This window comes from Corvus cornix, unplaced genomic scaffold (assembly GCF_000738735.6).
Source record: "Corvus cornix cornix isolate S_Up_H32 unplaced genomic scaffold, ASM73873v5 scaffold7, whole genome shotgun sequence".
NCBI lineage: Eukaryota > Metazoa > Chordata > Aves > Passeriformes > Corvidae > Corvus > Corvus cornix.
Window position 1 is genome coordinate 171779 of NW_024108692.1, and position 20855 is coordinate 192633.

The 20855-nt window shown below is 47.7% G+C and overlaps 1 protein-coding gene across 6 annotated transcripts in view; it reads left to right on the top strand.

Annotated features, from left to right (window-relative positions):
• Positions 1 to 20067, top strand: part of LOC120412265 (butyrophilin subfamily 3 member A3-like) — a 29525-nt gene extending 9458 nt beyond the window's left edge. Inside the window, exons 1-8 of one of the 6 annotated variants that reach the window (XM_039572642.1) lie at positions 4095 to 4269; positions 5322 to 5597; positions 5941 to 6042; positions 11398 to 11430; positions 15986 to 16153; positions 16495 to 16662; positions 18244 to 18270; positions 19238 to 20067. In XM_039572642.1, the coding sequence (XP_039428576.1) occupies positions 4152 to 4269; positions 5322 to 5597; positions 5941 to 6042; positions 11398 to 11430; positions 15986 to 16153; positions 16495 to 16662; positions 18244 to 18270; positions 19238 to 19776 (1431 nt within the window). In that variant the 5' untranslated portion in view covers positions 4095 to 4151 and the 3' untranslated portion in view covers positions 19777 to 20067. Of the gene's footprint in view, positions 1 to 4094; positions 4270 to 5321; positions 5598 to 5940; positions 6043 to 11397; positions 11431 to 15985; positions 16154 to 16494; positions 16663 to 18243; positions 18271 to 19237 lie in introns of those variants that run through there. The other 5 variants (XM_039572640.1, XM_039572639.1, XM_039572644.1 and 2 more) reach the window with 5 other exon arrangements.
• Positions 20068 to 20855: the final 788 nt, after the last annotated feature.

The window sequence follows — 20855 nt, forward strand, 5'->3', positions numbered from 1 at the left end:
AGACAATAAACATGGCACAGTGAGCAGGATGCAAAAAATAACCAATAGGATCAGGCATCCAATTTTAAGTAGATTTTTGATCCATCCTGCAATTTGCCAATTGCCAAACAAACTATTAAGCCAATCAGATTCTGATTCTTCACGCAATTTTGACATGCTTGTTGGTAATTCTTTAATGTGGGCATGAATAGATTTTGAATGATCAGACAAATTTGTACAACACATTCCATCAAAATCCTCACATCCATGTCCATGTGCTAGTAACAAAAAATCAATGGCAGCTCTATTTTGCAGTGTAGCGTGCCTTACTGAACCGACATCTGTTAATAATCCGGCTAAAGCAAGGGAAGTGGCATTACTCTGCCAAGCTAGTCAACATCCTAACTTGTTTAACAGTCCCAATGCTTTAGCAGATACTATTTGTGGAGAAAAGAAGGAAACAGTCCATCGAGTAGCTGGTGGCCAAAATTTGGTGTTGTCATCACAATCAGGGGCAAACGCACGGGTGCTGCGTTTTCCCCTCTGTGGTTTATGCTGTAAAATCATAGATGTGTCAGGTGTTAACAGTGAGAGTCATCCTAAGCTGCTCCCATTCTGTTCCCAACGGGCTCACCTTTAAAAGGTTGCAGTCGATCTGGATCTTGGTAGCTCTCCCCGCTACTCTTCTCCCATTGGTGTCTGTCTCCCCTGCTCTCCAGGCAGGCTCTTTGGATCACGTAATGGGGTCACCAGATGTCGCTTTGTCAAGGTGGACATAACAGCACACATTTGTTGTAATCCAAAGTCATAAAAGTTTTTATTTTCTCTACTGCTATTGTTATACCTCTTCACAATTGCAGTGGTTTATTGTTGGAGAATGGTTAGAGGATCAGGGACATGGATCATTGATAAAGGGTACAAATCAATAACAGAACTGTACAAGCAAAGGCCTGCACAAGAAAAAGCCTACATGAGAAAATGCCTGCGTGAGAAACAGGCCTGAGAACCAAAAGGGAGTTTTAAGGAGGTACAGTGCTGTGCTGATAAGATATACTGACCATGAGAAGGGAGGAAGATCTTTGAGCTCTCAAGTCAAGACATAAATAATAGAAGCTTGCCAAATGTAGTCTTTTATCTAACCCAATTATGTAGAAGTAAGAGTGCGCTTTCGTAAGTTTGAACCAATTAAGAACTGATAAGCATGTATACTCAATACTATATAAGTGCCTCTGTATTGTTAATAAACGAAGCTTGCTTTATCAATCACATTGATTGTCTGCATATCTTCCCCCGCCGAAGTCAGCAGCTTATTAAGATTGGCTGCTTAGCAAACAATGACAAGGCTTTCTAACAAGCAATGACCATTCAAGCATTAAAACAATCAGCTATACAAGCGAAGATATTGTTGTTACATATAATCCACAGGTTCTTCCTTGTACACACTTACCGTCCCAGAACAAGAACATCCTCTCCTTGTGTCCAGAAGATCTTCTCTCATTGATTATCTTCTTGCCTTTCTCTGTGGGTTTCAGTGAAGCTGCAGAATTTCACTGTAAAATTCTCATGGGTAAATTCTGACCAATTTCAGATCTGACTCTGTGAGACTCCCAGGCCACCTGTCAGCCTCATCAGGCCACCTTCTGCCAGAGGTTCCAGGAAAGACCATTGCTCCTGGCTGCAGAATAGAGCATGTTCTTTACTACTGGTCCTGTCCTGACTGAGCCAAGGGCTACCATGTGAGCAATCTCCTGCTTGATCTGGGCAAAGGCTTGTTGCTATTCAGGGCCTCAGTGGAAATTGCTCTTCTTGCCGGTAACCAGGTAGAGAGGCCTCACAATCTGGTTGTACTTGGGAATGTGCATTCTCCAGAAACCTATGGCACCTAGGAAAGCTTGTGTTTCCTTCTTGTTGGTTGGTGGAGACATTGCTGTGATCTTATTGATGACCTCGGTGGGTATCTGGTGCTGCCCATCTTGCCACTTTACTCCCAGGAATTGGATCTCTTGAGCAGGTCCCTTGACTTTGCTCTTCTTGATGGCAAAACCAGCTTCCGGGAGAATCTGGATGACTTTTTTCTCTTTTCTCAAATACTTTTGTTGCCATATTCCTCCACACAATGATGTCATTTATGTACTGCAGATGTTCTGGAGCTTCACTCTTTTCCAGTGCAGTCTGGATCAGTCCATGGCAGATGGTGAGACTGTGCTTCCACCCTGGGGCAGTCGGTTCCAGGTGTACTGCACGCCCCTCCAGGTGAAGGCAAACTGAGGCCTGCACTCTGCTGCCAGAGGAATGGAGAAAAATGCATTGGCAATGTCAATAGTGGCGTACCACTTCACTGCTTTGGACTCAAGCTCATACTGGAGCTCCAACATGTCCGGCACAGCAGCGCTCAGTGGTGGAGTCACTTCATTCAGGGCACGATAGTCCACAGTCAATCTCCATTCCCTTTCAGGCTTGTGCACAGGCCAAATGGGGCTGTTGAAGGGTGAGTGGGTCTTGCTGACCACCCCTTGGCTCTCCAGCTCACGGATCATCTTGTGGATGGGAATCACAGCATCTTGATTAGTCCGATACTGCCGGCGGTGCACTGTCAAGGTGACAATTGGTACTCGATTTTCTTCTACCCTCAGGAGTCCTACTGCAGAGGGATTTTCTGACAGTCCAGGCAAGGTGTTCAGTTGCCTAATGCCCTCTGTCTTCACAGCAGCTATCCCGAACGCCCACTTGAGACCCTTTGGGTCTTTGAAATACCTGCTCCTGAGGAAATCTATGCCCAGAATACACGGGGCCTCTGGACCAGTCACGGTTGGATGTTTCTTCCACTCCTCCCCAGTCAAGCTCAACTCAGCTTCCAACAGGGTCAACTTCTGCAATCCCCTTGTCACCCCAGCAACAGAAACAGATTCTGGATCCACAGGTCTCGATGGGATTAAAGTGCACTGTGCACCAGTATCGACCAAAGCCTCATATTTCTCTGGTTCTGATGTGCCAGGCCATCAGATCTACACAGTCCAAAAGACCTGACTTTCCCATGTCTCTACCTGGCTAGAGGCTGGACCCCTCTAGTCTCAGCTACCATTCACTCCCCGGGATCAGACATATCATCCTCGCTTCTTTTATACCTGGTAGGTCAGTCACTGGAAGCTGAGGCTACATTCACTTTGGCAAAACTCCTTCTGTTGGTGTTTTCCTCCTTGAGTAGATACACCTGTGCTGCCAGAACAGAAGATGGCTTTCTATCCCACCTACTTATATCTTCCCCATGCTCACGCAGGAAGAATCATAGGTCAGCTTATGGGCTGTACCTCCTCTCCTTGGCTGGGGGACATTGGGCTCTGATGTTGGGGCCTCTGGTGCGCACTGGTGCCACATGGGAACTGCTCTCCCTCATCTCCTTCCTCATCTCCTCTCTCATCTCTCATCTCCTCCCTCATCTCCCCTTTGAGACTCTTAACCACAGCAGAGAAGTGAGCCTGCATCAGGCCATGGACTATGCTCTCAAAATTCCTGAATTTTCTGGCTACAGAACCCACTGTCTCATGGTTGTCTTTGACATTCATTGTTGCCATGAAGCTGGAGTATTGGGATGACCTTAGATGTGCCAGGTTCCACAATATTTGTGCTGTGCACCTGACCTTGTCAGGGTTGTTATCATGTTGTCTGTCCCTTCCAAATAGTATCTCTAATACTGCCATTTTTCTCATGCGTTGGATCCCTTCGTTAGTGGTTTTCCAGAGCATTCTATGATGGTGCTCCTGCAATCTGTCTCTGTGAACAAACCTCTCTTACACTTATTAAAAGCTGCTCCCAGAGAGGAAGAGGCCCTGGTTCCCTCATGAACACCCAATCAATACCCACATCCTGGGTCAAGGATCCCAAATACTTTGCTTCACCACTATCCAGTTGCACCCATAAGGTCCCAAACACAAGTCAACCAAGTCAAAAAAGCCTCATGCCCCCACCAGACAATGTCTTTTCGCAGATTGCGGAGACTGTCATGTGACAGGGACTCAGTGATCATTTCGGGCTCCAGCTCCTCCCCTGGTTGTGAGGGCCCTGGTACCTCATCATCATTAGCTGGGCATACTGATTTGGTTTTATACTTCTTCTTCTGCACAGGGGTGACTGCTGCTGGCTGTGGCTGCCCTTGTGGTTCAGCTGGAACCTGGATGGTTGTAACATCTGTGGGTTCCACTGCTGCATCATCAGACTTTGCCTCTTTGAGGCAGCAAGAGAGTTTCCTGCCAGCTGGGGAAGAGTATTCCCTCAGCACTCAGCCTCCAATCGGTGTGGTTCATTTCTAAGGTGGGCTGTTGAGCAGTGGTGGGCTGTTGGGCAGTGTCAGGCTGTTGTTGAGCAGTGTCCCTTGCCCCTGTGGCATGCTACTGGACATCATCCTGTTTGGAAAATAACAGTATGAAAAGCCAGTTTCCATAAAGGAGACAGAAGAGTCCTGCAACTTTATTTGGATAAAGGGAGGGAATCCACCAGGGCACATGCCCACAGGGTTTTCCCTCTCCAGGTTTTGAAGGGCACAGCCTCCTTTTATCCTAAAACTCCCAGCAGCATGTTGCCCTCTTCCTTTCCTCATTGGCTGAGGTACCAGGAAGGTACAGCCCTCCTGAACCGCCTACCACATATTGTCCCTTGAACCTGTCATTTTAGCCAAAAGTTCAGGAGTTCAGGCTTGTGCAGACCCACTTGTCTGTTTCAGGAGCCAAAATCTGTCTGGGCTCTGCAACAAACCTGCTGCCCAAAGTTAGTAGAGACATTAAGACCAATTTCAAAGACGTTAACACCCATACCTTCACCCATCAAATTGTTTGTAAAGACATTAACACACATCTTTTCTCTCAATCCCTACCCCAGTCTCTGGGGTAGATGTCGGGGTGGTTACCCAAGGCAAACTCACCTTGTCGCTAAACGCTAAAGAGAATATAACAACTAAGTATATCAGCAACACCAGCCATTGTACAATATGGTTAGCACCTAGAGAAAATTTGAACCCTTCAAAAGCTGTTGGGGTAGGCCCAAAGAAGTGGGTGAATGACTGGGAGAAAACTTCCCCGTGTTCCTTCCTCACAATGGGTACCATCATTAAGGAAATCCCAAAGACATCAAAGACAGAAACCCATCCCAAACTGTAGCTCTTTCTCAGCCAAAGGGAATCTGGCATTTATGGCAGATGGAGTGTGGGATGACAGAAAGACCATTGGAAAGGTTGTGTGAAGGACTGACAGAAACTGGCAGAAAACTCTGGGTTAAGCAAGAGCTGTAAATCCAAGGAAGAGCTGCTTTCATGCCAACTTCTCCCACTAACAAACTCTCTTGCCTTTAAGGTACTGGGGAAGTGTTCATTGAAATTCAGGGCCCCCAAGGGCAAGGACTCGAGCTTGGCTGCAGATCACAGGGATGGCTCCCCAAACCTACTGTCCAGTGGGTTAATGAGGATGGACAGGGGCTCTCTGTGGACACGGAAATACACCAGGACAGCAGGAAACTCTTCAGTGTGCAGAGTCGAGTCACAGTTACAGGAGAGGAAATGGGAAAAGTCACCTGTCAAATCCTGAACCCCCTGCTGCAGGTGGAGAAGAAAACTTCTTTGAGTCTCTCAGGTGAGTCCCATCATCCCGAGAAGTCTTTGCTGGAGGCTCATGGTCTCAGGAGCCCTGTGAGGCCCTTCCCAGTGCCAGGGAAAGTGACAGCTCTCCAGTCCAGCCAGACCCATCCCAGAGCATCATGGTGCACTGCAGGCAGGACAGGCTGCAGTGAGAAATGAGCAGGGTCCCTCTTGCCCCACAGGCTGTGCACATCCCGAGGGAAGGTAGGCTCTGCCCACCCATGGAGGACTGGGACTATTTCTGCATTCATCTCCACAGAAGGTGTTTGGGTGGGTACTCAAATTTGGGGAAAATTTTGAATATTGCCAGATGATGCTCAGATATTTTCTTTTCAAAGGTGATGTTTTTCCACGTGTGTCTCCAGGGCTCCCTGCCTTCTGGACTGTATTCACTTTATTCCTTCTCACATTGGCTGCTGCTGCTGTTCTGGTGTATCGAGGTAAGGGCTCTTGGTTCTCAGGACCTCAGAACCCTGGAGGTTTTCAGAAGTGAGGCTGTGGGAGGTCAATCTCTGTGAAAAAGTTCTCTGAAGAACCTACTCTGGCAGAGGCTGTTCCTTGTGCTTGGTAGAAAGGTGGCCCTGAACAGATGGCTCAGGTGAAGTGGCTGAGGGTTTTACACATCACTTCTGGATTTTTATTTCCCCCATTGACCACAAAGGAGCATTTCTCAGCCTTTTTTTTTTGGACTGGTCTGATAAGTAGAATGAAATATCAAACAGAGTCTCCCTCTGGACCACAGAAGTACTACACCTTCCTCACCCTAAGCTCTCCTGCAAGAAGCTTTCCATGTACTCATCGGTCACCCAGAGGCAAAAGGGAGGTGCCTCCATGTGCAGGTGAGAGCTTGGGTGGATCATGGTGTTTACAGGCAAGAGGAGGAAGGAGGATGGGATTGGGGAACTTTTCCTGGAATGAATTCGAAGGGTGCCAGTGGTGCCTCCCACCTTGGCAAGGGCCTCTCCAGAGATCTTTGTCTCTGCAGCCAGGGCTGGAGACAGGTCCTGTTTCCTCAGTCCAGTGCCAGCTGTTCCAGCTCTGTGGTGTCTGAGGGCACAGCCATGCTCAGCCCTTTCTGGGGGCATTTGTGGATGTGGTTTTCCTTCCTGGCTGGCAGCTGGAGCAGGGCCCAATCAAGCCTGGAGAACCTGTGGCAGAGTGTCATGGCCAAGGGCCCAAACCAGCCCCAGGAAACCATTGCTCATGGCAAGGCAGGACTGACACTACCCTAACAGCTCTCCTGACCTCACACCACTCACAGCTTCTGAGATCTGTGCATGGAGCTTCATCTGGATCTGGAGTCCCCAAGGGCTGACAAATGCCCAGGGAAGGACCAGCATGGGCACACAAGGGAAGGAAGAAGTGCAGCTGATGAAGCCATGGCAGATGGGGCTGTGGCAGACACCTGGGGGCACGTGTGGACACGTGGGCACAGAGCCCACCTGACCAGGCCATGTTAGTGACCTTGGCAGAGGCTCCTGGTGGCATTTGGACTGTTCTTATACCTGGTTCACACTGGAGTATCTCTCACCTGGCTGGGGGGTTCCTCTCTGCAGCACCACTGGGAGATACAAACCTGACCTCTCTGGTGCCAGGAGTGTTCAGCACCCCTTTGGCTGAAGCCCTGAGCCCTCAGCTTGGTTCTCAGAGCAGACCCTGCTCTCAGCAGGAGACCCCACTACACACCTCCTGTGCTCCTTCCCACCCTGAGCAGCTCTGCCGTGTGCTGACAGAGGCAACACCAAAGTCCTAAGTCAAGCCTCAAGAACCCAACTGACTTGTTAAGGAATTTCCAGGCATGAAGGAGAGCTGTCAGGGAAGGTTCTGGGAGAAGGGCAGGAGCAGAACAATCCCTGTGTGGGGTGGCAGGAGGAAAAGGGGCAGAGTGAGGCCCAAGCCACCTCCCTGTGAAAGCCCATGTGGTGCTGCCCTTGAACTCCGTGGAAGCCAAGGCACCTTTCAAGGCCCAGCAGAGCATCAGAGCAGTGGGATACATTGATCAACAACCCCCAGCACTGCTGTCAGGCTCTTGGTTCACAGGACCTTATGTTTCTTGGGCTACTGAGTAACATGCTCTCCCCCAAAACATTTTCAGTGTGTTCTCATAGATGTGGTGGGAAAGATTTAGTTAAATTTCCTTTTACTGGTTTTTTTTTTTTTTTTTCCATATGACTGTAATGGCCAGAACCTGAGTGCAAGAAGTGCCATGTCCAAGAAAAAAAGAAAGTCCATGGAACCCAGAGTAAGAAAACTGGATCCCATTGCTGTTGGCTGTGGCCATCCTTGGGAACCTCTGGGATGGGATGTGTCACTGCAGAGAAGCCAGGCCAGTCGAGGTCTCTCCCCAGAGCACGTCACCTGCAGAACTCCTTCCAGTGCACAGAAGGAGGCCTGGCCTTTGGGGTGACTTTGGTTGGAGAAATGTCCCTCTTTGGGGAGAGACACATGCTCCTCTAGCAGAGTTTATTCCATGTACTTGGTAGAGGAAAGCTTACGCATCTCATCATTTCTGGGATTCCTTCTACTTTCCTTGAGCGCTAAAGGAGGAGTTCCTCGGGGTCGGTATTAGGACTGGCCTATTTAACCCCTTTTTCAATGACACAAACAGTGGGATCAAGGCACCTTCAGCACATTTGCTGATGACACTGAGCTGTGTGGTGCAGTCACACGCTGGAGGGAAGGGATGGATCCAGAGGGACCTGGGCAGGCTGGAGAGCTGGGCCTGTAAGAGCCTCATGAAGTTCAGTAAGTGCAGTGCAAGGTGCTGCACCTGGGTCAGGGCAATCCCAAGCACAAGCACAGGCATGACTGAGGATGGATTGACAGCAACCCTGGGGAGAAGGACTTGGGGCTACTGGTTGATGAGAAACTCAAGATGTCTCAGCAGTTTGTGCTCACAGCCCCAAAAGCCAACCGTGTCCTGGGCCGCATCAAAAGCAGCATGGGCAGGAGGTCAAGGGAGGGGATTCTACCCCTCCACTCTGCTCTTGTGAGACTCCACCTGGAGTGCTGCATCCATATCTGAGACCCCCAGCACAAGAAAGACATGGACCTCCTGGAATGAGTTCAGGGGAAGGACACTGAGTTGGTCACAGGGCTGGAACATCTCTGCTGTGGACACAGGCTCAGAGAGTTGGGGCTCCTCTGCCTGGAGCAGAGAAGGCTCTGGGGAGACCTTAGACCCCCTCCCATAGCTAAAGGGGGCTTCTAAAAAGGCTATGAAGAGACTGTTTCCAAGGCCATGGAGTAGCAGAAACAAGGAGAACAGCCATAAGATGAAGGAGGTGAGATTTAGATTAGATATTAGGAAGAAATTCTTCCCTGTGAGGGTGGTGAGGCCCTGGCACAGTGTGCTCAGAGAACTGTGACTGTTCCATCCCTGGCATTTTTAAAGGCCAGGCTGAATGTGGCACTGAGCAACGTGGTCTGGTGGGAGGTGTCCATGTCAATGGCATTCGGGTTGGAATGGGATAATCCTTAAGGTGTCTTCTAACCCAAACCATTCTATGATTCTGTGAGTCTCATCCTTGTGTCAGGCTACCAACAGATGAGCAGGGGGAGACTCTGTGAGCTTCTCTCACTTCCTGTGAGAAGCAGTGGACATATTTCACCCTAAAGTGTCTTGCAGGCAGACACAGCCAAATTCATTGCCTTTCCTACTTGGGGAAAAGGTAGGAATGTTTCCGTGAAGCTGAGTGCCAGGACTTACTCACACTGCCTGAAAACAAATCCTTGCCTAGAAAGAAGACCCTGAGGTCTATTGTGCGTGAAGGGCCAGCACAGTGAGATCAAACAATCCCACCCCTCCAGACATTCCCACTTCCAAGGGCCTCCAGCAAGTCCTTTGTTGTATTTCCCATCTGTTATGGAACGAGTGGGAGCTTCAGGCAAGCCCTGCCTTAGCCTCAGATTTTTGGCAAGGGCTCAAAGTTAAGAAATCATTCTGTCCTGCAAATTCTAAGGATGGCAGATCAGTTCTATTTACAAAATGAATTATTTACTGAACAGACTTGGAGATAACAGACAAATGGTCTTAATCAGACTTACTACACAGTATAAAACTAAAAGAATTAGTAATAGATCACGTAAAATGATGTACAATATCAAGATACCTATATTAAAGCTAGCAAAGGAAACACTATAGATTAGGAGTCAATGAACTTACCAACAAAATTATTATGGTATACAAAGAAATCCTTCACTCAGCCTCCAGGGGAGTAACTGCAAAGTAGGTGTCCCAAACTTTGGAGAGAAAGCCCCACACATTTCCAGGGAATGTGCAGAAGATTTCTGCTTCGTGAAAGTTTGGTGTAGCTTTTATCATTTGTAAAGTGGAGTGTCTGTCAGTCAGAAATCCAGCTAATCATTCCAGATCTCACATCCACAGCAAGATGTTTATTATCAGCTGGGAATCTTACTCCCATGGTGCCAAAATAACTCACTGCAAGACAGCTTGTCCTTTTTGAGTTATTACACCAGTTAACAAGCAACAGAAATGCTCTTCTGCAGGCAAGATGCCATGGCCTGGGCTCTTCCCAGTGGCCAGGCCCTTGAGAGTGATGAGGCAAGGGGGGTCCTTTCAATATTCCTCACCAGCAACACAGGAGCTCCAAGCCCATGTTGACAAGGGCTCGCAGTGGTGCTGAGACTCCTTTCAACAGACAAAACATGAAGGAGAAAAAAAATCTCTGTGTCACAAGGAAGACTGGAGCTCCAGGAGAGAGACACCGAGGCTCCTTCCCAGAGCAAACTCCTGGTGGAAATGGATTTGAAAGCCAGGGAAGAGATCCGTAATGGTGCCCACAGGTGCATCAGGATGTGAATTCCCTATCCCTGGGATGAGAGAGTTCTTTTCCAATGCCTCTGAATTAGTTTGGATACTCTGAGGAACTAGAAATATGGAGGAGAGAAATTAGCAAACAGGCCGGACATGAGGGAAATGAGCCTGTGTTTCTTGTCCACTCTCTGCCTAAAGAAATAAGGCACAAAGAAAACCATTTCCAGGTTCCCTTTTCAGCACAAGATTTAATTCCTCTGAGATGAAGGTTTCTGTGGAGGAGAGGGGAAGAAACAACATCTTAAGAAGATACCCTGCAGGAAAGCAGAGGATTTGAGCATCCTCAGAGCAGAAGGGACCACCTCCCCTTCAAGGAAGCAGTATCAGTGTCCCAGTGACATGGTTTTTTCACAGAAAGGCCAAGGAAGGCAAAAAAGCTCAGGGACCCTGGAATCCATGGGGCAGAAGAACATCCAGCAGCTCTCCCAACAAATTCAGGCTCTGCAACCATTTTTCCAGAAGACATTCAGGAGGGCTCACAGGGACTGGGAGGGCCTAAGGAAAGATACCCTGCCAGGGACTTTGAATCAGAACTTTTGGGCTGACTCAAAGAAATTGACTTAACAGCCTGATTCTATGAAGCAAGCATTCCTTTAGTGCAACACACTGGTCACTCAGGGGATCCTTCCTCCATTTGAGTGTCATTAGTGTTGGGTGAACAAAGTTTTTATCATAAACACTGATTACATGTCCATTAGGTATCACCACCTCCTTTGACTTTATTTGATATAGTCACACCCCTTACTGGAAGTTCTTATATGGTTCTTTGGGGTCTGTCTCCAACATCCAGTATCCTTTTTAGGTGGCTGTGCCTCGATCCCCGATTTTGAGTAAGCGCAATATTGTTGTTTTGCGTAACTTCTATTTTGTCAGCTTTGCAGAGCTGAGCTGGCATCCTGCTTGCCTTTTGCATGACTTCTCTTTGCCTAAGGCGCATCCTGTATTTGTTTCTCCACAGCCATGCTGTTGTGTTCTACTGTCCTTGATAAGAGTAAGTGTTGTTCTGTTCTACTGTCCTTACCAAGTGAGTCAAATGCTGTTCTGTTCTGCTGTCTGTATCAAGTCCGCCCCTTTCCTTGAGACTAAGTTCCTGATGGGAACTGGTCTCTCCATATCTCTATTTCATTTTATAGCTAAGGCATTACAACAGCTGTGACACTGATTCATGACGCAAACTAAAACACATATAGTCAATTACTATGGTGACCCTTATCAACAGATGTTTTAACCAAGTCCAGCTGGGTAACCATGAAGTAAGTTTGGTCCAGATCTCTTCAAATCCACAGGAGGTATTGCATTGAGCTCTGCATTGTAGTAACTTCTCTAGATTTATTTCCTCTGCATGGAAAAGCTTCCAGCCACCCAGAGAAAGTATCTGTCAATACCAATAGGTATTTGTACCCCCCTTTTCTTGGAAGCTCAGAAAAGTCCGTTTGCCCCTGTTGGCCTGGTATATTTCCTTTCCCAGTTGTCCCAATTTGTATTCTATTTGTAGTGCTTGGGTTATTCCTCTGGCCAATTTCACACTGCTGAGTGACTTGTTTGGTAATGGTATACAGATTATGGCCTATTATCCCTTTAGTCAAATCTGTATACAAAGCATCTGCTCCCCAACGAGTTTTGTTACATTCCTATAGGACTACAGTCCACAATATGTGTGAGGGTAGGAGGACAAGACTGTCAGGTTGTCACAAACACTGTTCCTTCCTTCTTTACTTCTAAGTCCTCCACTAACTTTATATCCTCTTTTGAGTACTGGTGTCCTACCTCTGCGCTGGGTTTAACTGACTGGTATCAAAGCTAATGCCTCAGTCTGAGCCCCTTCTGCGGCCTGTTTGGCCTCATGTTCTACCAATATTTCCTAATTCCTGTTCAGTGTTACCCTTTTGATTGCCATGATGCATGATTGCCACTTGTTCCAGTAAGTTTACAGCTTCCAATAGATGCAGAATTTCTTCAGCATGTTTGATTTTCTGTAAGCAATCCCCTTTCCTTTCAGACAGCACCGTGAGCGTGTACTACCCCAAATGCATACTTGGGGTCAGTCCATATGTTGATTCTTTTTCCTTTTGCCAGCTCTAGGGATTGTATTAAGGCAATTATCTCTGCCTTCTGAGCAGATGTCCCTGCGGGTAATGGTTTTGCTTGGATTACGTTGTTGGCAGTGGTCACTGCATACCTTGCTTTACGAGTCCCTGATTTTAAAAAGCTGCTTTTGTCTGTGAACCAAGAGTCCACAGCACCCTCCAGAAGTTCTTCCTTCAGATCAGGTCTGCTGGAGTTGATTGTCTCCGTGGTTTCCAGGTAGTCGTTGGCCACAGGTTCTAATGTAGCTGTAGCCTCACTGAGAAAAGATGTTGGGTTCACAATATTAGTAGTCACGATATTATCATCTTGTTCTACTAGTGTAGCTTGGTATTTTAGGAGTCGAGAGGGGGAAAGCCAGTGGCTCCCTTTCTGCTCCAGCACTCCAGAGACTGTGTGAGAGACTAACAGAGCCATTTTCTGGCCCACAGTGAATTTGCAGACCTCTTGAATGTTAAGAACAACTGCTGTAACAGCCCACAGGCATCCTGGCCAACCCTTGCTTACCTCATCCAATTGTTTGCAGAAGTAAGTGACCACGCTTTGGTATCATCCTAGCTGCTGGGCTAGTACTTCCAGGGCTATGCACTGTCTTTCATGGGAGAACAGCCAGAATGGTTTTGACACATCCGGGAGGCCAAGGGCAGGGGCACTCATGAGTTCTTTCTTGAATTGTTCCAATGCCCTTTTTGTCTTTCCTGTTCAGTTCAAATGTTTTTAATTATCCTTTACCAGTTTGTTTAATGGTTTTACTAGAAGTCCATAGCTACAGATCCATAATCTGCACCATCCTCTCATACCTAAAATGGTTCTGAGTTCCTTTACCATTTCGGGCCTTGGGGTCTGGCAAATTGCTTCTTTCTTCTCCCTTTCGGTTCTCGTTGTCCTCACGAAATCTTGAATCTGAGGTAAGTAACCTGGGGCTGGATCACCTGGGCTTTCTGTTGAGAAACTCTGTATCCCTTAAGTCCCAGAAAATTTAGCAGGCTCACCATCCATTGCATGCAGTCTTCTTCTATCTCAGTGGCTATGAGAAGATTATCCACATAACTCTATGTGGGGGTGTCCCATCCCTTGAGGTCCTGAGACAGCTGATTTCTGAAGATGGTTGGGCTATTTTTGAAACCTTGGGTAACACTGGGTTTTTCATCTTGTATCAGGATTCTCCCATTCAAAAGCAAATACCTTCTGGCTACCTTTGTCTAGGGCTAGGCAGAAAACAGCATCCTTTAGATCCAGTACAGTAAACCACACCCGGCTGTCTTTTAACTTTGTTAGCAGGGTGTATGGATTTGCTACCACCAGATATAAATCCTCAACAATTTTATTTATTGCTCTCAAATCTTGCACTAATCTATAACTCCTACCGTCTGGTTTCTTCACAGGCCGAATAGAAGTGTTATACTCTGACTCATATTCTATTAAAAATCCAAATTTCAAAAAGCTGTCAGTTATTTATTTAGTCCCTTTCCGATCCTCTAATTTCAAGGGATTCTGTTTAATTGTAATGGGATTAGTTCCTGGTTTCAGTTTTATTTCCACTGGTGCATTTTTGGCTCTGCCTGGAATCCCTGATGCCTGATGCCTTTTCCTGGTCTTAAAATCAAGAGTCAGACATGGTTAGAAGGGGAAAAGGGATTTTTCCTTGGTATTTATTTTAAAGATCCTTAGGTGCACTACGTCCAGATCAAATGCACCTCAATGCACACTGTGCAATGCATACCCCCAAAAGATCGGGTAGAACATTACAGGTTTTACTAATTAGCATATCTATCAAAAATTCCCCAATGAGAGGCTCGAGTGATCCCCCCTCCCCAAGGAGCCTCCCCCTGGATGGTTCTATCTTAGTTTACAGAATGTGTTCTGGAGAGAACCTTGGGGTCTGGGGCACACTGATCCCTAGCTACGAAGCTTCTAAAATGTTTAGTCTCTCAGCTTGACAGACAAGTCCAAGAATGTAGGCAAAAAGCACTACAAATACAGAAGTTGCAAAAAAAGGTATAACAGGGGTATAAAAGAAAAGGCAAATATCTTCATGGCATCAATGGAAGCCCAGGTTGCAGAGTACCCATAGGTTCAATGACTGCATTTACTGCCCGTAAATCACGCAATAATCGCCATTTGCCATTTTTCTTAGGTATACAGAACACAGGGGTGTTCCAAGGGCTAGAAGATGGAAAAATATGGCCTAAAGACAATTGTTCTTCTACAAGCTGTTTAAGTTTTGTAGCTGTTCCTTTCGCAGGGGCCATTGGTCGACCCATACAGGGTCCTCAGTTCGCCATGTGAGTTTACATATGTCCAATATTTGATTTCGGAATGGCTGATCAATGGCCCCTATGAAAAAGCTTTTTTTGGTGAGGTTGAGTCCATTTGTATGATGGTTCCAAATTGTCCCAGAACATCTCTTCCCCATAATGTACATGGTATAGCAGCAGTGAATGGGGCAATTGAAGGGCAGTTTGCCCTTCCGGGCCAAGGACAAGTTGAAGGTGAGTGATTTGTCTAGGGCGCTGCATTCCTCCCACCCCAATTAGGGTTGATGTGGGGCTGATTGTTGGCCAATTATTAGGCCATTCACTGCTTTTAATAATAGAGACATCAGCTCCGGTATCAACAAGCCATTTAATTTTTTTACCATCTATACTGCATATCAAGGTTGGCTGAACTGTTGCAATGGAGCTTATCCAGAAAACCTGTGGCTGACACGTGCTACCAAAGTTACTTGTGCCATGTTTACCCTTACCACTAAGGGTTTTGTTGGAAAAAGGAACAAGTTGTGCAATGTGTTGACCTGCAGGTATAAAGCAGGGTGGCATGGGAGTCCATAGCATCATTTGTATTTCACCTTCATAATCCGAATCAGTAACTCCAGGTAGCACAAAAAGCCCCAGTTTGGTGGCAGAGGAACGCCCTATCAGCAAAGCATGCATATTATTACCAAGGGATCCTCACATTCCAGGAGGACCTAGTTGCACTGAAGATGTCATGAGAGTTACTGACTCTGTGGAGGCCAGGTCCAGCCCTGCACTGCCTGCAGTTGCAGGCAGGAGCTTGCTTGCCAAATATTTTGCCTCGCATTTCTTTGATTCTGCGGGGTGCACGGGCTTGCCCCCTGCCAAAAGTTTCCCAGTTGTATAGCTTTCCCTTTTACAGCGTGCCGTGAACAGCAATCAGTATGCTCCCTCTTCCACACTGGGGACAATCTCTAGGTGGTATTTTTATCCCGTCCCCTTCATATAGCTTCCCGTTCATATGCTGGCCACGTGTTCCTCCAGCCAATCACAGTCCCTCTGCCAATTGTCACTCAACCGACGCTCTCCTCACTTGCGACTGCCTCTCACCCCTCACCCAACTTCAGCCGCCCAGCAGCTGTGCCTTTCCCACAGGGCCTTCTGGTGAGCATAAACCTCAACCACTTTAACAAATATAACCCCAAATTCCACATTCTCTCTTTACAGGAAAGACAGAGGAGGCAAATACCTCCCAGGCCCTGGAATCCAGGCTGGAGAAGGACCTCAAGCAACTGTCCCAACAAATTCAGACTCTGATACAAGCTTTCCAGAACATGCAGGAGTCAACAGAGCGTGACCTTCTGATGATCAGAACAGATCTGGAGAACAAACGAGGTGAGCAGGACCCTTCTTAAGCAGGCCTTCATCTCTCTGAAGGGAAACACTGCTGTACAGGCAAACCATCCTGTGAGCTTTTTCTCTCCTCAAAGTGGGTACTGTAAGCAGAATTTCCTTGGGAGCAGCTCTTATGACCCAGGTATGTGGAACACTTTTGATGCTGAGATGGCAACTGAAGGTGCTCAAGGTTCCTCTGCTCTCCCTCATCATTGAAGGGAGTGAAAGGACAGCATCTTCTTGGTCCTTTCTGACAGGAAAGGCCCCATGTCATTAGTGGGACAAGATGTTATTTAGGGGAGGCAAAATCATTGCCTCAGTGACACCGGTCTATTTCACAGGAATGACAGAGGAAGGAAATGCCACAATGATCCTGGAATCCACGTGGCAGAAGGATCTTCAGCAGATCTCCCATCAACTGCAAAATCTCCAGCAAATTCTCCATAATATGCAGATGTCCACGCAGCGTGACCTACAGCTTCTCAGAACAGAGCTGGAGAACAAACGAGGTGAGCAGGGTCATTCCCCAGCAGACCTCCATCTCTCTAGGCAAAAGCTGATCTACAGGGAAATCATCCAGTGTCCTCCACAGCTCCTCAGAAAGGATGGAGAGGGACAGACTTTCCTGGATGAGTAGCTTTTCTGTCCCACCCAGAGACACCTGAACAGTGAGGTGGGGACTGCAGGTGGCTCTTCTCTCCCTTGTCTTTGAAGGGAGTGTGTACCATGGGCTCTCCATGACCTGAGATGTGCAAAAGGTGTCCATCTGCACATCCTCCTACACACTCACCTTCCTCACAACAGAGGGGTGTCTCCCACAGCTCATGGATGCTGTTTGGACAGTTTGGAGGAGGACAATCCCAACCTTCCATCCTGCCCATCAGGCCTTTGCCAAGCCCTTTGGAAAACTCACAGGTCCTGTGCTCTTTCCACAGCCCTCCAGCAGTCAATCCATCCAAACCAGTTCTGTTGAGGTGGGAGGGTGTTTGTTGTCCTCTTTCCAGAGCCCACGTGCCCCAGAGCCCTGGGAGTTGGACACTGCAGGGAGGGAAGGACCACAGGAGTGTGAGAGCCCCAGATGAAATGTAAGGCCTCAGGCCTTGGGCAAGCCCTGCTGCCCTTTCCCTGGCTCAGGAGTGCCAAATCAACCTGACAAGTGTCTCCATGGGTAACTGGTGCAGGAAAGTCACCTTTGGTTTCCAGGGGCCCCTTCTCCTTTGTAGTCCATGATCTGGTCATTACTCTGGTATCTCTTTCCCATCTGGAAAGGAAGGAGAAGCCGAGCTCATCTCACAGCAGGTTTTATTCCTCCTTGGACCTCCGAGGGAGAAAACTGGAGCCACGGGCCCCATGCCTGGGAAACAAAATTATTAGACACACTGATTAACTGTTTTCTCTTGGAGGTTCTTAAAAATGTGACTAGAAGTGGCTAAGAGAAAGAGTGTGTGTGTGTGTGTGCGTGTGTCATAGTAGAGTAGGGGAGTGGGGCGGGGCCTTAGTGTCATGTAGAGCAGAGAGTTGGCCATCTCTCTTTGGATCTATGCTTCCAGATTTAGAAGTTGGAAATTACTATGGGCAATGAGCAGATTTTAAATCAGTCTGGGAGTGTTGCCCCAGGGAAATGTCTGCTGGCACCAGGAGATACTCAGGCAGCAGCTGGGCTGTGCTGGGGAAGGTGCATCCCTACAGCAGATGGGAGCATTGAAGAGTCCTGAAGCTACAGTTCCTCCCAGTGTAGGGCAAACCAGAGAGGTCTTCTCCATGGAAATTCATCTCCCTTGTTCCCTATCCCTTCTTCCCTGCCACCAGCAGGGAGATTAATTTCTTCCTTCTCCTCAAGGATTCCTGCCTGGATTTCAGGGCTGGTTGGCGTTCTTGCTGCCCAAGGATCGAGCACCCCAGTGCCTCCGGCTTTGCTCCCTTTGGAGAATGGCCTGGGACTGCTTGAGGTCTTTCCCAACTTAGACATCAAGTGTGTTACTGGAACCTCATCCTTTTGGCCACAACAGCTTGGGTTGTGTCTGAGCACACGTGGGCCCAGCAAATCTTGATAAATCCCCTCATTGTCTGCTTTTCTCTTTTTCCCACAGAACTTTCCAAAGTAGAGTCCTACAAAGGTAAGCACAGGGGAGATGATGGAGGTGAGACCTCAGAGCCTGAGTACAGCTCTGAAAAAAAGAGAGCTCGGAGAGCTGTTTGGAGAAGAACACACTCAGGGAAGGGTGGTTTGATGACTTTTTTCACTGCCATGTGCTGCCCAAGGCCTTGCCTGTGCTTGTCAGGAGCCCTCTCAGCTGTGAGGAGCAGGCACAGCTGGCTTGCAGTGGCCACTGCAGCCCCGCCTCCCACTCCTGCTTTGGCCTCTTGGGGCTCTCAGGAAAAGTCTCTGGAACTGATCTTGCTCCATGGCAGGAGCAGCTCCTTCTCCTTTCAACCTGAGCTGAGCTAGAGGAGCTCAGTTCATGACATTGCACATTGCTCAAGTTCTGGCAGGGGTTCACCCCATCCCTTGATGAGCATGGAAAGCTGAGGCAAGAAACATTCCCTTATCCTTGTGGCACTGCAGATCACTCTTCCACTCTAATCCATGTGCAAGCAATATCCCACACTGGTGCTCTCCTGTTAGTGAGGAGAAACTGCTTAAAGCTGGAAAATCCCCTTCACACTTTGCCAAGGAGTTAATCCTGACACCCAAACCTCATTCCAGATGCTGTCAAGTCCTGCTCCTTGTCCTCTGGACACCCCCCAGCAATGCAGAGATGGAGGGAGAGGGGGTTTGGCCCCACAGCCTCCTCCCTGGAGCTGCCTGCTGCAGTCCCAGCAGCACTGGAGCAGTGCCTGGCATTTGGTGCCTGCAGGCTGCCACTCTCTCTGGCAGCAGCCCAAGGAAGGGACATGGTGGGAGGGGAGAGGAAGGGACGGGAGGGGAGGGGAGGGAGAAGCTCAATGTGCCCTGAAGCTGCCGAGTGCTCCTGAGTGTGGAGGGGGGAAGGACAAATGAGGGGCTGAGGGCACAGAAGGGAAAGGCTCAGAAAAGCAGACCTTGTGTTTTCTGCTCCTCATGGCCTGACCTGACCATTGCAGGGGATGTCACCCTGGATGCTGACACGGCTCATCCCAGATTGGAAATCTCTGCAGATGGACAGAAAGTGAAAGATACTGGTGTCATCAGACAAGTTCCCAGCAATGAGAAAAGATTTGATTCCCATCTGTTTGTGCTGGCAAAGGAAGGATACACATCTGGGAAACACTACTGGGAAGTGTCTGTTGGGAGAAGAAGGAGCTGGGCCTTGGGTATTGCCCGGGAATCTGTGACTCGCAAAGGGCCATTGACTCTGTGCCCTCAGAATGGCTTCTGGGCCATAGGGTTGGCAGATGGACGGGACTGTTGGGCCTACACAGATCGTTGGACCCATCTGAGTGTGAGTGGGCACTTGCACAAGATTGGGATCTTCCTGAACATCCCAGCCAAGAAGCTGAGATTTTACAATGCCCGTACGGGAGCAACTCTCTACACTTTTAGCATTGCTGATGGCAGCAGCCAGGAAGGGAAATTCATTCCCTTCCTCTCCACAGGCCCAGCTACTTCAGAGCATGAACCTGAGCCTCTCTTAATCGTGTAGGAGTTTGATGATGATGATGGATAGGTCACTCTGCATTTCAAATGTCAACAATGTACAGGCCGTGATCAATGTATGCATTGTAATCAGGATGCTGCCAATTTGTCTCCCGACCTAAGGTAGTGATCTGTTATGGGCGTCAGCTCTGAATTTTTTACATTATGTATCAGAATGAATTTTTTTTTAGGGAAATGTTATGTTGTCAAGAAAAAGAAATGTTCTTTCCTCATATCATGAAATACTTCTTTACCTGGAAGGTCATTTTTTCTGAAAAATTATTCTCCTTTTCCTGCTGGTGTGTGAGTTGTCATTTTCTTGGGGAGGGACAGTCACAGAGCATCTTTCTGGGCATGTGGCAGCCATCCAAAATCAACCAACCACACATGTCCACATGGATGTGGAATATCTCCAAGGGTGGAGACTCCACAGTCTCTCTGGGAACTCTTACCTGGGCTTTGTCACCCTCAAGTAATAAAGTATTTCCGGGTATTCAGAGGGAACCTCCTGTGTTACAATGTCAAAATTTTCTAAAGTCAGGGCATTCCTTAATATAAGATCTTTGTCTATTTTCAGGCATATTTGGTTAGAAAAGAAACTCAATCAGTGGAAGAGACAGCAGCTGCATCCCTTAGACCTCCCTCATGGACATCTTGGAACTAACTCCTCTTTAAGGATGTAGTAAATCAAGATGTTGTATGTCAGTAGAAGAGGCAGCAGCTGCAACCCTTAGTCAAGGACATCCTGGAACTAAATCTCTTCAATGATGTACGACATCAGGATGTTGGTGTATGTCCACACATTTATTGTCAACTTAGCAAAAGCCCCAAGGTCCATATATCCTACACCCAGACCATCTTCAGTATAATACTAAAAATCACTACTGCAGATCAAAAAGGTCCTGCCCAAGTGAAGACTCTTCCCCTGAGCATATGTAGAGCTTTGCTGGGGTTACATAACTTGTATGGAAATTATTATCCAATCGTAAAAGAGGAACTGTTCTTTGGAAGGTATTAACTCTGAACCTCTGTGTATATTGGTGTGGATGTCCTGGATTTGTTGAATATCACCAAGCAGCCAGGCTT